The sequence below is a fragment of the Dermacentor variabilis genome, chromosome 6 (genome assembly GCF_050947875.1).
Source record: "Dermacentor variabilis isolate Ectoservices chromosome 6, ASM5094787v1, whole genome shotgun sequence".
In the NCBI taxonomy this organism is placed as follows: domain Eukaryota; kingdom Metazoa; phylum Arthropoda; class Arachnida; order Ixodida; family Ixodidae; genus Dermacentor; species Dermacentor variabilis.
Window position 1 is genome coordinate 184178918 of NC_134573.1, and position 20368 is coordinate 184199285.

The following is a 20368-nucleotide window of genomic DNA, read 5'->3' on the forward strand; positions in this document are numbered from 1 at the left end:
TGAACAGGACACAGAAACTCCTCCTATAACTATAGATGAGGTCACAAGGGCCTTGCAAGACGTGAAACCGGGAAAAGCGGCAGGAGAAGTTGGAATGATAGTCCATTTAATCAAAGATGATGAAGACATAAGGCTAGGAAAACTGGTGGCTTTTTATACGAAGTGTCTATCGACTGCAAGGGTCCCAGAAAACTGGAAGAATGCAAACATTGCACTAATCCACAAAAAGGAGACATTAAAGAACTGAAAAATTATATGCCTATTAGCTTAATCCCAGTATTATATCAAATATTCACCAAAATAATCTCCGATATGATAAGGGCAACACTGGATTTTAGTCAACCAAGGGAAGCGGCTGGCTTCAGGAAGGGATTCTTTACAATGGATCACATCCATGTCAATAATCAGGTTATCGAGAAATCCGCAGAGTACAATAGGCCTCTCTATAGGGCTTTCATAGATTACGAAAAAGCATTTGATGCAGTAGAGATACCTGCAGTCATAGAGGCATTGCGTAATGAAGGAGTACAGACCGCTTACATAAATACCTTAGAAAATGTCTACAGAGATTCCACAGCCACCTTAATACTACACAAGAAAAGTAGGAAGATACCTATAAAGAAAGGAGTCAGACAAGGAGGCCCTATCTCTCGTATGCTATTCACTGCGTGTTTGGAAGAAATATTCAAGCTATTCAACTGGGAAGCAACCTTCGGTTTGCCGATGACATTGTTCTGTTCAGCAACACTGCCGACGAGTTACAACAAATGATTGAGGACCTTAACAGAAAGAGCGTAAGAGTGGTGCTGAAGATTGATATGCAGAATACAAAGTTAATGATGAATAAGCGGACAAGAGAACAAGAATTCAGGATCGCCAGCCAGCCTCTAGAGTCTGTGAAGGAGCACGTTTACCTAGATCAACTAATGACAGGGAACCCTGACCATGAGAAGGAAATTCACAGAAGAATAAAAATGCGTTGGAACGCATACGGCAGATATCCTGAGCTCCTGACTGAAAGCTTACCGTTATCGTTGAAAAAGAAGGAGTACAATCAGTGCATTTTACCGGTGATGACATATGGGGCAGACTTGGAGACTAACAAAGAAGCTTGAGAACAAGTTAAGGACTGCGCAAAGAGCAACGGAACGAAGAATGCTAGGCATAACTTTAAGAGACAGAAAGCGGTTTGGATCACAGAACAAACAGTTATAGACGACATTCTAATTGACATGAAGAGAAAAAGATGGCGCTGGGCAGGTCATGTAATGCGTAGAGTAGATAGCCGTTGGACCATTAGAGTGACAGAATGGCCACCAAGAGAAGGGAAGCGCAGTAGAGGACGTCAGAAGACTAGGTGGTGCGACAAAATTAGGAAATTTGCGGGTGATAGTTGGAATCGGCTGGCGCAGAACAGGGGTACTTGGTGATCGCAGGGAGAGGCCTGCTTATTGCAGGGGACATAAAATAGGATGATGATGATGATTATTATGATGATGATGATGATGATGATGACAAAAAAGAGTATCAACATTTTTTTCATCTACACCAAGGCATCCATGTCAAGAGCCAGCGAAGGTGACTGCGTTCTTATTTATTTTTTCTACTTCGACTTTCATTCGCGAAGACACATTAAGCCTCAATTTTCTTCTCGCTAACTGCGGGCTGCCGGAGCCAGCCAGAGCTCATGTGCTTCCTCGTGTTGCCCCGACCACTGCGAGGCGTACTTCGGTTCGCGTTCGTTTTTTTCTAGCCGACTGGATTTTGGCCTGGCAGAGTTTTAGACGCTTTTTGGCTAGCAAACGATAAAAACAAACAATGATCGCTCGCCGTCATCGCTGTTGGAATTCGACGGAGTGCAACGTTTTCGCTTGAGGGCATCACCTTCACTTCGATGTTATCGCAACCTCTCTGGGAAGTCTTTTGTCTCACCGGTGTCGGACACCGAGCAATATGCGTATGATTCTCTGTGGACCAAGCGTACGTCTCACGTTTTCGTCGTTAGTACTCCCGTAGTCACATTAGGTGCTTAATGTAGGCATTCGATTGTGGCCAACATGCTTTTCTTGGCGTTTCTCTTTTAATTTCGGGGCCTCCGCCCCAAAAAAGAAAGGGAAGGACATTGTTGCGGCGCAGTGAGTTGTCGCATGGCGAAAGTTCGAGTTTGTTACTTCTTCTTCTGCGGAAAATAATGGGCCACGGGGCTCTTCAGTTGTCGGATATTCTTATTATATTATTGCGATAGCAATTATATGAGCACTCCTGGTGCATTCCAGCCGTCGTCATGTCTCGTATAAATCCCAAGGTCGATAACGTCACCGCGCGCTGCATGCTGTATGTGCGAGTGAAAACTTGGGGGGGGGGCGAAGGGGATTGATGAGTCGACGATGGTGGCTCAGTCTTTTGTGTGCAAGGGAGAAAAGCGGCGAGGAAGCGCAGCGCGTTCCGTCGCCCGCGATGCATACTGGAAAGTGGAGGGAGGGTGGGGGGGCGGGCCTTAGGATTCTGTGATCTGTGATATTGCGCAACATGTTTGTTTGCCTTGTTCGGCGCATTACATACAGTCACTTTTGCTCAGATTTGCAGATTTATTGGAGACTTATAAGTATATTTACATATCTTGTTGCGAGGTTTTGTGTATAAATGCAGTGAACTTTGTTTATAATGACGCTTTTTTGCCCTTCATGAAGCTGTATCTTCGCATTTCTAATGTATATTTTGCTGAGCTGCTTTTTATATGTGCTCTCTGTTGTGATTATATTTTCGGTGCACTCACGATACACGACCGGTGACCTGCTCCTACGCAGTACATTGGAACGAAGGACAGCGTCATTGAGATTTATCACTGGTCGTTGCAAATATACAAAAATGTAAACAATGTTCTTGAATGACAAAGTTTCATTCAAATATTTGCCCTCGACTGGTTCGCTTCATGGCCTTTACGTTTTTGACATCAGTGGCATGCAATGCTTTCCTGGTTTCGAACTGATATAGTTCTAAAGTTCGTATTGTAACTTATTTACTTGTAAAATAGCAGAAAACATGGAGCGATTGATATCAGTGAGTTCTGGCCCAATTTTTGGAACATGCTAATATATTATTTTGTGAAAAATACATGTTTTACTTGTCTTGACAGTGCGTAGCGTACAAGAATTCGTTTCCAGCATCTTTGGCAATGGAAATGCAGTTATTATTCATCTATTTGATCCCTCGACAAATTCTATAAGGAGGAGGTCGAGCTGCAAGTGAGCCCCCCCCCTTCCCCCCCTCCCCCCGAAACAAAATTTCTGGCTACGGCACTGCACGTGTGCTCTATGGGAAACAAAACCTTGCAACGACAACATTTCAACATTTCCTCAACATTTCAGTGCAAAGCATGTTCTCTAGCGTTCTCCTTTAAACGACTAAGATCCTCTCCATAGCTCGAGCGCTCGTCGGCTTTTAAGTATACACTGACGCAATCGAAAGCACTATGACGACGAAGGCGAGATGCGAGGGTTTGACAACGGCACACTGGCAAGTCTGAAGTGATGATGTTGGCATATTGACGACAGCGGGATGTCCTAGGTATACTTTGTGGCGCAAAATACATTTCTTGAGAAGAGACAGAAGCAAGGGAGACAGTGAAGCGCCAATTGGACAGAAGAAAGGCAGACAGTAACGCGCCAATTGGCGCTTCACAGTCTCCCTTTCTTCTGTCCTTTTTCAAGAAATGTATTTTGCGCCACAAAGTATACCTAGGAAATCTAAGCACCAACTTGCCCAAGAAGTCCTTTTGGGACAGCGGAATGATGAAGGCATGAGGACAATGGTATTACAACGATTTTATGACAACGATAGTGTGAGGATATATGTATGATGTCGATGGCGGGACGACTATGCCGTCAAGACTATGGCACGATGACAATTCGGTGGCAAAGAAGCTGCATGGAACAACGACTATGTGACGACAGTGGCGTGACAACTGTAGGACGAGAATCGGATGACGACGACTACTGTATATGACGATGACGGCGTGTTGACAACGGCATGACAAGAATGAGATGACAAATCTACAAGGACGGGTATGGAACATGCCTAACGGCATCATGACAACCGTGCGACAACAAATGCGTGACGACGACTGTATGACGACGACACCATGGTGACGATGGCATAATCATAATCGTCATAATGACGTTTGAATGACGACAGCATGACTACGATTGAGTGACGAAAAAGTAATGACGCCGATAGAACGACGACAAGCGCAGTCAATGGATGCCGCTGCCCATGAGACGCGGAGGGCAGCACGATGTTGTGGTGTTACAGTGACCGAACCTTGCGTCACGTCACCGAGCACTCCTCCCTCATTGATGGATTAGCAGGTGGAGTCGTGTGCACTTCTATTAATATAAGCGCCTACTGGCGGGGGGGGAAGGGAGCCTCTCTTGCTTCTCTTGCTCACTTCTCTCAATGCTGATCGTGCCAACGGCACGAAACTGAGCAACGAGCTAAGAAAAGTTGGAGCTGTAAAACTTGTTATGGAAATAATCAGCGTACATACACAGAAGAGGATAAAACAGTGATTTCGAGAAAGTATTTCAAATGATGAAAGCAAGCAGAGCTTGCACAAGGCCTAGTTGGTGAAGCTTACCGTATTTGCACGATTCCACTGCGTCGCCGATTGTAACGGGCAGTTATAGTACCGCCCTAAGGAAAAATAATAATAAAGAAGCCTGAGTCGGACAGCTACCATGCTGAAACAACTTTATGGAATATACAAAAGCCCTCAATATGCACACAGCTGAATCTTAGCCACTAGTCGCTGTCGGAGTCTGACGAAACCTCTTTGTCACTGTCTACCGACTACAGAAAGTCATCTGCAATTCCACCTAACGCGTTAGAAATGTCACACGTACAGGAAGCTGGAAAATGGCGACCGCAAACAAAGGCATAAAAAACCGACGCTCGATTGCAGTGTGGCATAGCTGTCTCGCATTGAGCTTTTTCTTTAGTAATAATTGGTTTCGTTTTATATTTAGCAGAAATAATTACGATTGTAAAGCATCTGCAAATTTGAATGCACTTTTTATTCAAAACAGGTGTGCGTTAGAATTGTGGTAATCGCTCTGCTAGGCTGTGGAAAGGACGAAGACACAAGAAGTAAGCCAAAAACAAGGAACGTATTACAAGTGAATCGCAAACTGTCAAAACTGTCAACTAATCATTATTTTAGAAAACTTCACCGACGATCACGATACTCCCTAATGAGAATTAAATCTGAGTGCAACTCTATACGTGTATCGATTTCGCGATGTATTGGCTGTCGCGAGCAATCCGCCGCGTGCGGCACGTTGCAAACGGAGCGAAGCCTTGCAAAACAAGTAACACTAAAAGACAACGATAGCGGCGAGCAGAGTTGGCGATCTTCGAAAATCTGGGGAGGTGTTCTGTAGGAGTTCACCCAGTGGACTGTCCATTTCGGCCGCATCTGATTGGCTGGGGCCGCTCGTCTCCTCCTCGCTCGTACAGCTGCATCCAACCAGCAGCGGCAGAAATCTACAGTCCACTGGCTGGGCTCTTACAGAATACACCCCCCCCCCCTTTCCCCGATCTGCGGGACAAGCGCGTCAGCTTTTATACAGGACTCGTCGAAAGTTTCAGTGTAGTCGTCGGTGCCCACGTGGCTTCCAGAAAGTATTACACAATTCGCGTCGCGCACGACACTGAGATTACAAATACCCATCTCGTAGCCTCGTGCGGCACTCTGCTTTCCTCCTCACTCTTTCTCCATGCTTTCCTTCTCCGCTTTGTGCCTCACGCTTTCACTGCATCCTGCTCCTCCGCTTTCCTTTTTGCGCTCTCTTCTTTCATCTCCCGCTGCGCTCCCCGTTCGCTTTCAACTTTCACGGTGCTCGTTCGCTCGGTTACAAGGCACAACGCCGACGTTCGTTGCGGGAACCGGCACCTAAGATCTGCGCTTTAAAAAAGAAGAATGCGACAGCACGTTTTCTGACAGTACGGAAGTTCTGCTCAGACGCGAGAATAATGTGAGCAGAGAGATCAGGAAAGCATTTTCCATCGTTGCAGCTGGTGCAGAAGCCTTCGGAGTGAGCCGTCAGTGTCAATCACTGATCTGCAAACACAACTGCTCAGAGAGTATTACTTCCATTTGATTCAAGTGAGACGCGTGTCAAGACCAGATTTTACAGCGAAGCTGTTAGCCTCTAGTTGGTCGTGATTTTTCGTGGACTGCTCACCCGAAAACAAATTACAGCTGGAAGGCTTTCTGTTGGGGTTTCCGCGTAACAGGATTATGTTTTTTCGTATATCCGAATTATAATCCTATGCTATCATGTCTACAGGTTGTGTGTAAATCGTAGTTTACGAATTTTCTGACGCATTTTACTTTGAGAAATTCAGCTAGTTCAATAACGCACTTGCACTAGGTAGAGGGTCTACAGGAATGAGGAAGTATTGTGTGCTAACAGTACTGCCATCTAGCGGCCATGGACAGTGAGACAGGCCTCCAACGGTAGCTGGGAAAGGGTTTATTCTTTCAGGTATCACGTAACAGATTCATGTTTTTCTCGTATGTTCGTATAACAATCCGAAGCTATCATGTCTGCAGCATGTGTGTAAGTCGTAATTTACACATTTTCAGTCGCAATGTACTTTTAAACTTTCTTTTAGTTCACTAAAGTACTTGTGCTTGACGAATGGCCTAGAAGAATGAGGATGTAGGCAACAGGTTTCGCACACGTGCAAGCGCTCGTGGGTAACGTCGTTATGGTTGGTGTTGCTTGCTTAACATCGGCAGCAGCTTCGCTGTACATGCACTTTCACAAGGTGAAATGGAGGCGGAGCTTTTACAGTGAAGCTATTAACATTTAGCTGGGGGGCATTTTTCATGTCAGGGTCCATCATCAAAAACGTGTGCCAATGCCGGTGGCAGGGCGCGGCCAGGAGCAGTGGCTCGTAGCCCCGTAAGGCAACAGAACAACTTACCTTTGAATAACAAACAAGCACAAAACAATCACCCTAACCACACAATTGATGATAAGGCGCTCCCGATAACAATCCTGAGCACGTCGCGTTCCCCGCTTACGTTACCCCGTAAAGATTACTGTTGGGCAAGCTGCCGCGGCGACGGCAGCAACGTTGTTGCAGCACTGCTATGGGCGGCGGCGTGCTGTCAAATTATTAATGCTCTCATTATTCTAAATTACCATTACTACCAGTACTCTAGAGCAATAAATAACTGCATGCCCCCCTCAGCAGTTGTAGTGGCGGCTTTCAACAGCTTCGCTGGACTTCCACTTTCGCAGGGCCGGGATGGCGAGCCAATTTTTTTCATTCGTCTTTTCTCTTTCCTTTTTCATTTTTTTTCCGTTTTTCGTTCTCATGTAAACTCCAGCTGCTGATGGCGGTTATGGGTATAAATTCTTTGTCTTTCAATAAAACCTAGTTGACAGTTTTCGCTTCACTTGTCGCGTGTTCTTTGTTTTCCACTGACTTCGCATGTCACCTTGCCTGCCACAGCGCAACAGAACGATGATGTTTAAAAATGGCGCGCCAGATTTGCCCATAAGCATGTATTAAATTGCTAAGCCATACCCGTATAACATCCTTAGGCTCCTCCAATGTAATGAACTTTCATAATACATTGCAATGAAACAGACGGAGTTTTCATTAGATTGGTACTTACCAAGGGTGGAAAATATGGTTGCATCAGTGAGAACGCTGCTGACAACCAGATGTGAGTGTACACCAACGGCAGCATCCATCGGCTCTGGCGAATAACCGTCAACGCGCTTTTGGTTGGCATCGAGGCGTGGCTTGATTCAATGTTGTCTGGGCCAGGTTTTTCCAAAACATTGTTCCCAATATGAAGTGGATCGAATGCGAACGCGCCGTTGGTGTACACATGTTCACTTTTTGATTCCGGTGCCTCTTTGGCGATTTCCACGGTATCCGGCATATTGCTGAGATAATCGATACCTCGGCGTTTGGTAGTTTGGTATACCTGTGAACAGAAGCATTCTGTGAGACTAAGCAACTGTATGATTCAAAACCGAAATCCGAGCATTTCTCCAAAAGGGTGTGCACCGGGTTTAACTATGAAGGTGCTGTGGTGTTGTTTCTGTGCTTATATCCTAATTTATTTTATTTTATTTATTTATAGCGATATTTAGTGATATCTCATGTCCCATGTTGGCCATAAATGGCCATGCACTGACAAACTAGAAAGGGAGGAGAAGAGCCAAAGAAAGCTGTTGCTTTCAAAGATGTGGAGGAGCCCGCACATAAAGATGAACAATTTAAGACTACCTGGGGGGTACGCTCACACAATGCCCGCACAGAAGTTTACTGATGGGAAATGTAGCGCTGCCAAACGCTCCACCAGTGTGTCGTAAATCGTGGGTACTACGGCCATCATTGTGCAAGTTAGCTTGGATTCATTTAGAAAGCACACTGAGACTTTTCTTTTGTTTTCCTTTTTGAATAAGCATGTCCAGTAATGTCGTCATGTGGTTCTTTAGAGAAGTTATATATGTTATACATTTACACTTCATTAGTTTCACGACATCACTTTCATTGCACAATTGAATTAGGACACTTACGCTCGTGAATTTCAATAAATTAGCTATTGTATCAGTATAATAGACTGTGGGTAATTGCTTCTAATCTTAACACCACCAAAAGTTGGAACTTGAGAGAGATATTAAAGCAATCTTGCCGTACTTGAGACAAAAAACGAGCTTCGGGAACGTTAATATTAAAATATTCGAGGTTGTTCTAAGGCACAAAATGGAATTTTTGGCAATCGTATGCACTTGTGCTGCCCATCAATAACGTTGGTTACGCCAAGGCACCAGCGAAAGATTTCTCTCTGCTATGTATATTTAATGAGAAACTCTTTCGCTGCATATAGTCGCATAACCTTCAAAAGAAATATTACTGCCTTGAGCATTTGCTGCTCATAGTTGAAAAGTGGTTCTTTCCTTTGTTTGCACAGTGTACTTTATTCGGGACATTACTTTCACTTGTACTTATCGTAGCATTCGAATTCCTTCCGAATACTTATTTGTGATTTGAGGAGACTGCCAGTGAATAATTTGGTGCGTTATCTAAACTGCTCTTCACTGCCTCTTTCATGAGAGCGTCTATTAAACCAGGAATTTCAGCAAGCTCAGCAAAACTGCGCTGCAAGTAAGGAATTTGTTTCACTGTAACTAGGTGTACCTGTTGTTGACTAAAGGTGTTCATATTTATTTGCACTTTGTGACGGCATGACTTGTGATGGCCAGCACTGCATATTACGCATTGCTCATATATTTTTTAGAGCCAGAATTCGCAATGGCTCTCAGTAAATTATTTCACCTTGACACTGTTTCGTAGAAGAAAAAGAATGAGAAAATGCTACGAATTCTTTCCTGTGACTACTGGTATACGCTTGTAATGCTATGAGCCTTAATATAAACGAAGCATATCGCTGCTATTCGCGGCGTGTTTAAATTCGGTTTACTGGAGCTACAAATAGAAGCATTTATTTGGGAAGCACACCTAGCGCAGGTCGGAAATCCACGCGTGCATAAAAGGGTCAAACTTACGTTCTTGTGTTCAAGCCAACTGCTAACACCGCGACAATTTTTGTGCAATTTTGACGGCACGTGAAATAAGACAGCTTACACAAGCTGTGCGTCCAGTGGCTTCATTAGGGAAAGCGGGTTGGGGCGAGGGGTAGTCGGTCCACTTAGGTCCACTTAGGGTGCAGCGCGCCAAGCGGCGGCTGTGCTGCGGTCGCCACTCGAGCCTCGAGCCCGGGGCAGCTCAATGGGGGCGATGAAGTGAAATGGCATAAAGAAGAGTAGTGCGTGCATGGCGTTAGCCTTCAGACACTTGTGTGCGCGGTGCGAGCCGTAATGACGCCTGCAGCGTCATTACATTACAGCGTCATTTTTACAGAAATAAATGTCGTATTAGAACAAAAATAGTAGCATCTCTCTTTTGAAGTATATCACATTCACTTTTAACTATTCAGATTCAAATGCGCTCGTATTTTATGAAAAGAAATAGTGAACCCTTAGACACGTTTGGTAACCGTGTCGCGCGACATTAAGGTATTTTGATAGGAGTCCCGCGGTTATACTCAGCGTAGAATACCCACTGTTATGTGAAAGGGTCCTCGTCTTCCTGAAAGGACGGTGAAATGTTGTTTGATACACTGTCCTTATACTTTTTTTGACTACTCCAATAGTTAAGCAACTTGTTCTCAATTATTTCATGCCCCCCCCCTTTTTTTCATTTTATTTCTCTTTTGCATAAACGTACAAGGTGATCATGTTTAATTTCTATGGAATTTTTAAGAATAGCTTGTTGCAGATAACATAATTATAGTCCTTGAGTTGGATTTTTCAGAGAGGTTGACATTACTTGCAGGAAAAATCGAAACACATATTCAACTAATTAAAAAATTCACAATTATTATTTGAATTATTTACTTTACGGGACATATTGCAATTTACGAATTGTAGCCAGTCGGTTTGCAAGGCGTAACCACTTGAAATGAATTTCCATAATGCCGCCAGTTTGCAGATAGAGCAATAGAAAACACCACACTACCTAAATTATAATGAACGAATAATGTGTATGACTTAAAAAAATACGTTTATAAGCGAAGGATGGTAATTGACCTAAACCGGTTGGTGTTGGTATTCACAAATTATTTTTAAAGCTTAAACACGTAGTAAAGCAATAATATGTGCGTTAGAGATGGCAAAGCGCTAGCTGTAGAGCTAAGGCACCATGCACTACGGATGTATGCATGCTCTGCTTGCCACTTGTCACATCGTGTTTCTAAAGACCATGAATGTGCTAATTTTACAAAGAATTTCGAAGTGTAACGCAAGCCCTTTATGAACGCAGTTTTATTCACAATTTTCTAATAATACAGCATCGCGAGCGACACGAAAAGTGAGAAAAAAATTGATCGATTTACCTGCCACGATGCTCTCAATAGAACTGTCGCACCTGGCGAATGCGTTTTACAGCGGGAAAGAACCGTCCTTGCGCGGACTGGGATCGACGAGCCGCCGTCAGGCACTGCGCTCGAGGAAAGATGCGAAGACTGCACGACCGGAAATCAACAGCTGCTTGCCACCCGCTACAGCGACGCTTTTGAACAACGCTTTTGAGACTATAAAAAAAAAGGCAAACGAGCGCTGGCGCTGTGCTTCTATCAAGACGGCTCTTACGTCAGCCTCGAGAGGGTTGTTCGTCAGAATGAATGCAAGGCTAAAGTGTCGAAAGTGGCTACGCACAAGATCTCTTGTGCACGCTGTGAAACTGATACGTGGAGATAAATGTGCGAGGCACTGCCGTCGCTTCTCGCAATGAAAACGGTGAGTCTCTCCCACGCGAGAGGAAGGGAGGAGGTGAGGCGTGCATAAGATGTTGCATCAAACAGTGGAAAGGAAAGCAAGATATGCTTCTGCAGTGATAGGCAGTTTTTTACTGCGCCAGCAGATATGAGCTTGAAATAAGGCACGCTATGCAGAGCGCCTCGAGTTCTGCGCACGAACTAGTTGAATTAATTCACGTTATAGTTTGCGCTATAATAGTCGCTGAAGAGAGCGCGGAATGCGCATTTTGCAGAGCTGCTACAACTCACCAACGCAGCTTAGCAGCGTGTCTCCCGGTCTATTCACATACCCGTCATATAAAGGTACATCCTATGCTTTTGAAATATCTGTGATTCCATTGGGGGGGGGGGGGAATGTTTACTTTCAGTGAAATCAGTACACAGTTGTTGTCGTGGGAGGATAGACTTTCACTTTAGTGGAAGGGATTAAAACTCTGCTAACAACTTTCGAATGACTTCTTTGTTTTTAGTTCACAGTATAGCGCAGCGTTAGTGAATAACGAAATCACCAAAACACTATTATTACTTACAGCGGGCACTTCAAACACGGACAAAGAAGAGAGACGAAAGACGAGCGCTGACTCCCGACTACAAGTTTATTGCATTCAAACAGCTATATATAGGAATAGGAAAACTGACACATGCGTACACCCGCGCACCATACAGTCCTTCAACCAAAAGCGAAACAAGACAGACGAGCAGTAACCGCTCGTCTGTCTTTCGCGTACAAATATTTCACGGAATGATGCCACTGCGACAAGTGACGATTTGCACTGGACATTAATACGTGTGTCTTGTTCTTTTTGCTTTTTTTTTGCCTTCTCCGGTCATCGCTCTTCAACGGCCAACCGCGTTTACCATGTCATCACTCGGTGTGATACGCGCCTACACGTATAGGAACATTCCCGGATGTTCTGCCCGATTCTATACCGGAAGAAGTTTGCCTGATCAGATTGTGGACGCAGAACGAATACTGATGTACATTGTGGAACATACGCGAGCGCTAGTGATTATGTCTGGTGATTATGATTATACGCGAGCGCTCGCTAGTGATTATGTAAGAAGACCCAAGGTCATCCTGGTGCGGCACTTGCACGTGATCTACAGAGAACAACAATGATCCAATTGCCTTTGTTGGGACGGCAACTTCTAGACGGGACGCTTAGGCTTGGCCACGAGCTGTGTACGCCTATAGCAGAAAGGCCGTCGGGAAATTTCATTGACAGATGAAGTCGGGCGTTAACTGCCGTGGCTCCCGAGTGAAACACGGGTCGCCATGTTTGGAAGATGTGAGAAAAGGGCTCTGGTGGCAGGGCGTTCTGTTCATCGCTTCCGTCGCGATCTCTGCTTAAGCGTTTTGTATCCACTTTTAGCCGTCGAAAGCCTGTTCGGGCACTTTGTGTCAGTGGTAAAGTCAACACAATATTTTTGTAGATTGTGCCAGAGCATTAGGTTCTAGCAATAACGTGCTAGCTTGGGCTGGTCTGAAGAAAATGAGTAACAGCGCTGTACAACTGGACGCGACTGAGAATGACTAAAATCAACGCTTCATCTGTCTCAGACCCGTCCTGCTGTCCAACGCTGTTACTCGTTTTGCTAGGTTCTAGCCGCGAGTATTCGCATCATCAACTGCCATCAACGTCATCAACATTTTCGAGTGGCATTAAAAAAACTAATGTTATCTTTGGCTGGTCGTTTTCTAGCACTCGAGAGCGCTCTTATAAGCGGCTTCATGCTTAGCTGGTTGAAAAGGAGCACTGAAGACATGTTTTTTGCCGCAATTGAACACTCACAAAAGGAAGACACATAAAGCCCAAAACAAACACAGCCGAAAATAAATCAGTTGGAAGTGCCGCCCGTGTTGTCTTTATATGTCTTCCTTTTGTGAGTGTTCAATTGCGGCAAAAAACATGTCTTTTAGTAAGCACCAACTAGGCCAACAAGCAGTTACGTTGAAACAAAAAAGGAGCACTGACAGAGTGTTCGGCTGATTCCTTCCACGTGATCGGCTTCAAGCGAGAGCTCGATGACTGTTTCGTCGACTGTGCGCTGACCGTTCCGTCGAATCGGCTGTGAGATCTGGCCAAGTTATAGTCACACGCTGTCCGCTTTAGCACCGGCTACAGCGACAGCATGACAACATGGCAGCACCTGGACAGCCCGCGTTGATTCGAATTTGCGCTTTTTACTTGCTATCACAGAAAGCGCTAATCACAGTAACCTGTGCCACAAAGTTAAAGCAACGAGATGTTCAAATTCTTGTTGGTGCATTGAGCATCAGTTTTTTGTGTAATGTAGAAATGTACAACGACGGCGTTGTAGTATAGAGCACATTTGATCCTGTTCCTAGCGCTTTCGCATGGCAGCGTCGCTATGAATTGCAGAAACGTGTTCGGTTGAGACGCTCTGTCTCCAGCAGCTGAGGACCCGGCCGTCCCTAACCAGATGATTGGTTTGACCAGTCCAAGGTGCCATTAGTGAAATTAGCTTCATTCGTGGGGCACCGGTGGCATCCATAACTCGTCCGTCGCCGCCCTTTGTTCCTAGATTTGCAGGGGGTTTCTTCGATTTTCAAGCTTAAGTTCAGCGCAGCACCCTCACGACATGAACTTGTGCGGCACTGCACACGACATCCGCGTGAACTGGTTCAGCAAGTATAGCCAAATCGAGTAAACCAGCTAGGTTATAGCATGTGAAACTGCCGTATTTGTCTTCTTCCGGATTTCGAGTCGGTGTCTCGCAGAGTAGACACAGAGAGGTTTCTCTTGTACAGCCATCGTACTCGCATGTGGGGAAGAAAAGGACATACGCGTACCATTGGAAAGAGCGGCATGGAGAGAGAACAACCTGTATTGTAGCGCGTTCGCACTAAAAATATTTTGAGCGTGAACGTGGAGTAATTTGCAGAGAAATCAATTAGTGGCACTGATATATGCGTCACAGAAGGTGTTCGTATACTCTAATGCAACGCTAGAGGGTATTTACGAAAGCTTCCATGGGGAAGTGCAACTTATCATGTCCTTGCAAAGGTCGTAGACCCGTTATATGTCAAGCGTTACGTTTCTAAAATGCCAATACATGTACCCCTGCCTACAACTATATATACCTGCTCCCAGAGACTACCAGCATCTCGATGTTCGGAGTGCGATGATAGCCGTCGCGGGCATCGATGTGGTCTAGTGTGAACCACTGAGGATAAGCGACTTTGTTCAAGGAATAAAGTTAGATTAGTTCATTCCCGTGTGTTGTTCAACCCAAGCAACTTAATAGCATTCATGACGTCAAGATAGCATCGGCAGGACGTGAACATGGCGTCTACCTAACGTAACATAGTATTCACATCAAACGATCTCATAACGTCAGAATTAAGTTATTGTTAAATTCTTTAGTGATGAATGTTGCACTGGTAAAAATTTTCTTACTGAGTTTTGGTATTGAGTACGAAAGTTTCTGGATAAATGGCTTCAACTAACCCTGACTGACAGGCAGCAAGCATAATTTGTTGGTTTAGAGTAGGAACACAGGACGAGGTAGAAGTCCGGCACGCGACTGGGATTACTTCGAAATCACGGTCAGAAAAGAAAGGCCGGTAGAAAATTTCCGGCTGTGGTGGTGTCACACACGTGATGTAAAGCAAATAAAATGTACACCTATGCTGCACATATGACGAGAGCTGCTTGTACAAATTACAAGCGAATCCATAGGTGGCTAGGAATGAAGCCCGTTTCCTGTTGTCTGCATGGTGTTTCCCCTGTGACTGAAAAAGATTCCGCAAATGTCTGTTTTATGTGGTTATACTTTTTACTGGTTGTACATTTAAAATAGAAAATAAAAATTTTCCACGTCTTCACATGTGCTATTATTAAAGGGCTAACACGAGTATTTGTATACACTGATTTTGTAATTCAGGCAGTGCGTGAGATCCATACGTTTTTCACGGGTTTTTCACAACCGCAATACAACTTTGACACTTAGTCGCTTTCCTTTTGAGTGCGGCTTCGACGCTGAATTTTACACATGGTGCGTTCAGCCTAGTGCGCCATGAAAACAACGCGACAGAAGAGTGAGAGATACATTGAGTGAGTATTTTTGCACATAATATAGAAGGAGTTAGTGTGAACTACGCACTCTGGTTTCTGCAAAAATCTGAAGTACAAACACTTTTGTGTTGGTTTTACGACGTTGGATGCATGATGTGTTTTATAAGCGATTGCAGTTACTGAAACTTCAAAGCTATATTCCTGATGTTGACACCGTGCTGTTGAGAACTGAGTGACAACTTCGTATATTTTTCAAAAAAAGGTATTTCCTTTTTTAATTGTGTTGTTAATATGGGAAAGTAAAATAAAGGTTTGTGCCAAAAAATAAGCGTATTGCCGCTGCTGCACATTATGACACTTTGGCATGTCTTGAAAGAGTATTTTCATAAATATCGCAGAAAGAAAATGAGCAGTGGTGTGGTGCGAAATAGCACGTAAGAAATAGCACGTAAAAGTCGGTCCCATGAAAGCCGTTATCCAAGCCGCCTGCACTCGTATATCGTTGGACAGCCCCGCGATGGCGCGAAAGACCACATCCGGCCCTCTCTGTGGGCTGATCTCGGGCTGCCGATCTCTTGTTTTTATGAGGGCCAAAACTAGAGCAAACTGCCATCGTACTGTGCAGGGCAACTGCTCATAAAGCCAGATTTTTGCATCTGAGTGATGCTGATACATTTTTACGCCGCCTTCTAAATACCCCGCTGCTTGCGAGACCATTAGAAATACAGCGACATTTACTGACCCTAATATAGCGGTATAAGTGCTCTTGCCATTGCTTCGCGCTTTGGAAGAAACTGCCACTTTTTGTGATGGTGGGTCGCCATACCGTGTACTTCTTAGCGTATATTGCACCCAACGAGAGGTTGCTAACACGCCCGCTTGTTCGGGCTTTTTTATCTTAATACAAAATCTTTCTTGATCGTGAACTTCACCAAAAATTTTGAGGACATGGACACAGAGCGTCGTATTTTAAGGACTTCCGAGTTGCACGAACATTAATCTTGGCACAGGGAGTTTATTTGAATTAAAGAAGGAGCAGAATGTGTCCTGTACTTTGGAGGCGCTTGCTTTGAGTAACAAACAGGAGTGAAATAAGCTACTCTTGGAGAACGCGAGTCATTCCGAGCACACACGCGAATATCAAAGAACAGCTGGAAATTCGCTGTTCTGCTGCATTCATACGCACTTGTCCATGTATTTGTTGTAGGCTCATGGATTACGAAGTGTTATTATTTGATGAGTACTTTCGGAGACAAACGCCATTGTGCAGATAACACCTAAGGTTTTACTTAGACCACGGTAGTATCTATTAAGCTATGCCTAACGCGAGCGTGTGGCCACATATGGCAAAGGAACACTAGATTCGTATGAATATGCTCTGCAATTCACTCTATAGGCTGTAGACTGTTGCGATGTGGTGTGGTGTTTCGACACAAAATGCAGACACCATCTGCTATTTTAAAAGGAGAAAAAGGCAAAAAAGCGTACATCACGTGTAAAGTCCTTACCCGGCATTGTAGGCAGGACACAGGTGTTCCATGTATTGACCCTGAAAACCCTGAACCGTGTCGAGGCTGTGCCAGCTGTCCTTGGTTTTATTCACCTCTTTTTCTTATTTTGTTATGCGAAATCCGCCTGCACCTAAATACGAACACTGCAAACTAATGAAATATCACGTACTGCGTGGATAAGTTACTGTGTGGATGTGTTTTATTAATGAAGTGTAATATTCAAGAGGGTTGGAACAAAACGGGGACGGGTTACATTATACAAGCCTATTACATAATAACCAGTGTGTGTGGTTAGCATGCCCAAAACAAGGACTACAGGAGATGTGAAAAGGAAAGAAAAAAGAACTATGCGACGGAACTTTTTGGCATGAACAATAATGCGAAACAACTGCCGAACAATATGCTTATGCAAAACACGTTTTGAAGCCTATGTGAGGTGAAGCTTTATTGAAGCGGGTAATTCAGTACTGTACAAGTAAATACGATGCATATAATTACATTTATTTTATTTCTATGCATCGCGTAATTTCATGCAATGTTTATGTGTATGCATCGTGTATGTCGCAAGTTTGGCGTAATTCAATGTTTGCGTTTATGCGCCAGACCGTTAACCAGCTATGGCGAAATGCAAACACAAAATTGGCTGGACATGTACAGTGAAAGGTCGACGCTGCAATGTCACGAAGACATATACTCTAAAAGCAGTTGCACCGTTTGGGGTGTATATTTGTCACATGGCAATAATCGTCATCTCTCTTGCCCGCATTTCCTTTCTCTAACGCCGCGAGCCCGATATTTCCAAGTCACGAATGACATGCGTGTCATCAGCACGATAGAGCATTCTCGACAAGAAAGTCCCGAAAGTTTTCAAGAAAGGAAACGCAAGCAAGACAGATGACGATTATTGTTGTGTGGCAAATATACACCTCAAAGGGTGCAACTATTTTTAGAGCGCAGGGGATGTATGATGCTTGCTGAGGGAAGCATAGCAACTACATGTGTACCGCAAAAAGCATATTTTTTTTTCACTTTACCGTATGGAGAACGCATTCAACATCGTAGAAAACCAAGACATCCCTGAAACGTACACTGTCTGGACCCCGAGGCACGAATCCTTGGTGGGAAGCCAAGAAGCCGTCCTACTACGCCGACTTCAGATGGGCAGTTACCTCCACGGCACTCTACTACACTCAATGTACCCCTCAACATATATAAGAGACCGCCAATGCTGCAGTACACCAAACACTTTTTACCACATGGTCGAATGCAAAAAGGACCCGCGGACAACGCCTATCTAGGCAGCAACAGAACACCAGCGGGAGGCATCGCTGAATTAAAAGCCCAAACCTGAAGACCAGCTACGGCTGGCGAACAGATTCAGGCTATCAGCACATGACCAGGGGCTACCTGGAGTAGGGTGGCCGCCCGCTTTCGGCCATCAACAGTCTGGTCTCCGAAATAAAGTTTATTCCCTCAATTCCTTATGGAGAACGGATTCTTTGAAAATAAAGAAAAACATGGTCTTTCAGCATAAAGAAAGAACATTATTAAAATCTACAAATCTATTTTCTATGTCGAAAGAAATTCAATAGGGCTGATTCTTGGGCTAGTTGGTACGGTTTACTTATAATGGCAAAGCCTTTTGCGACAATTCAAAAAGACACGGACGTGACAGAGAGCGCTGTCCAGTGTATCTGTCACGTCCCTGTCTTTTTGAACGATCGCTAAAGGCTTTGCCATTATGAGTTGAAAGAAACCTTGCAAATTAAAAAAAATAAAGAGTTTCCGCTTTTTATCACAATTATTTTTTACTGTGTAAGCAAATATACTTTCAATTCTATGCCCCTTTTGTAACAGTGACCCATATCTATTCTACAGAATAAGCGGAGAGTTAGTACATGTCCAGTGGCACATAAAAGTGATCCAGGAATGTAGTAATCCATTATCGCTTCTCGGCCTTTTGGCTAAGATCAGTGTGTAGTAGGCCAAGTGCAAGGAATTTAATAACTTTAAGGAGACCGTTGAATATCATAGGCTTTGTAATCTTTGTCTTTGTAATCTTGCTCAGTGACATCATACGCTATTTTATTTAAAGGCCTGTTTGTTTTCGATGCCCATGGGCCGACATTATATGCACTGGTTTTATGCCGTCATTTATTACTTAATTACGGAGAACACAAGTGCGCTCGCGGTCACTACTTCTTTCATGAAACGCTTTCCACTATAAGCCAGAGCATCAGGGGGCAATACCGAGCTGCTCAATAATATATTAGATCAAATATAATAAATTTATCAAAATCAAAGAAGCCATCGAATATATTACGCGATTAGAAGTTCTGTGTGCTTTAGAGATTGCTGTGAGTCGACATTATAGGTGGAAGTATTACGTCGTCATTTAATATTTACTTCGCCGAACATAAGTTACCTCTGGAGCGCTGCTTTAAGTGTCAGTTCCGTGCTATATAAACCGACCAACCGACCGAACGATTGGCGTATCAACAAGCAGACAAATAAACATCCACTTTAAGAGAAATTAAATACTGAGTGTCATGTGCAGTGAGAATATCTACAGGTGCCTCGATATTGACACGTGTACTTGTTTATCTTTCATCCGTGACCGCTTTTCACCGGCTTACAATTGTCAAACATTATCGTTTGGCGCAGGACGCACCTACATGTATCAGCAGTTTCTCGAATGGTATTGATGGTTATATTTGTTGTCTGATGTCACCGAAGCTTGTGTAATCTGGTTCTATGAGCGGCGCGCATTGTGTAGTACGTTCTGGAGGACATGTGGGCACCAATGATTACTCTGGAACCTTCGATGACTCATGCATAAAAGCCGACACGCTTGACTCGCCGGTGAGATTTTCGACGATTGCTGACTGTGTTCGCCGCTATCGTTGTCTTCGAGTGTAGCCTGTTTTTGGAGGCAGAGGCTCGCCCAATAAAACGCTTGTTTCGCCATTCCCAGTTTTGCTGCTATCTTTCCTGTAGCCACTACGTGACAATATTGAATGATAATGTTAAGCTTTCTCACTTTGGTTCTTCCATGCCAAAATTAAATTATAGCTAAAATAATCGGAGTAGCGCTTGCCACAGCAACTCTTACGGGTACTGTGCAAATATGAGATACAATATCTCCACGTGTCTAAAGCACCGGTGCAGAAAGGAACTTGGCAACATGCCAGCTGCGCCCGCCGCGGGTGATGTACGTTATCATATGAATATACGCTGTTCTGCTTATCACATTTGCTATTCAACTGCAACTTACGCCATGGTACTCAGAATATTGTACAGCGCTAAAGTATGTGCCTTTACCCCAAGTTCGAGAAGAAAGGGGGTTAACCGACGGGCCAGATTTTTATTAATCATGTCATGAGAAGCCAGCAAAGACACAAAGGACAGCA

General features: G+C 44.2%; 1 protein-coding gene and 1 long non-coding RNA gene across 4 annotated transcripts in view; one reads left to right on the forward strand and one right to left on the reverse strand.

Annotated features, from left to right (window-relative positions):
* LOC142585932 (MFS-type transporter SLC18B1-like) overlaps positions 1–11112 on the reverse strand; it is a 63167-nt gene extending 52055 nt beyond the window's left edge. For all 3 annotated transcript variants that reach the window (XM_075697049.1, XM_075697050.1, XM_075697051.1), the window contains exons 1-2: positions 10985–11112; positions 7691–8008 (exon numbers count right to left, since the gene is read on the reverse strand). In XM_075697049.1, coding sequence (XP_075553164.1) covers positions 7691–7963 — 273 coding nt within the window. In that variant the 5' untranslated portion in view covers positions 7964–8008; positions 10985–11112. The remainder of the gene's footprint in view (positions 1–7690; positions 8009–10984) is intronic.
* A 141-nt stretch (positions 11113–11253) lies between these two features.
* The window catches only part of LOC142585934 (uncharacterized), a 50288-nt gene continuing 41173 nt past the window's right edge, over positions 11254–20368 (forward strand). Inside the window, exon 1 of the long non-coding RNA XR_012829154.1 lies at positions 11254–11387. This is a non-coding gene — a long non-coding RNA (uncharacterized LOC142585934). The remainder of the gene's footprint in view (positions 11388–20368) is intronic.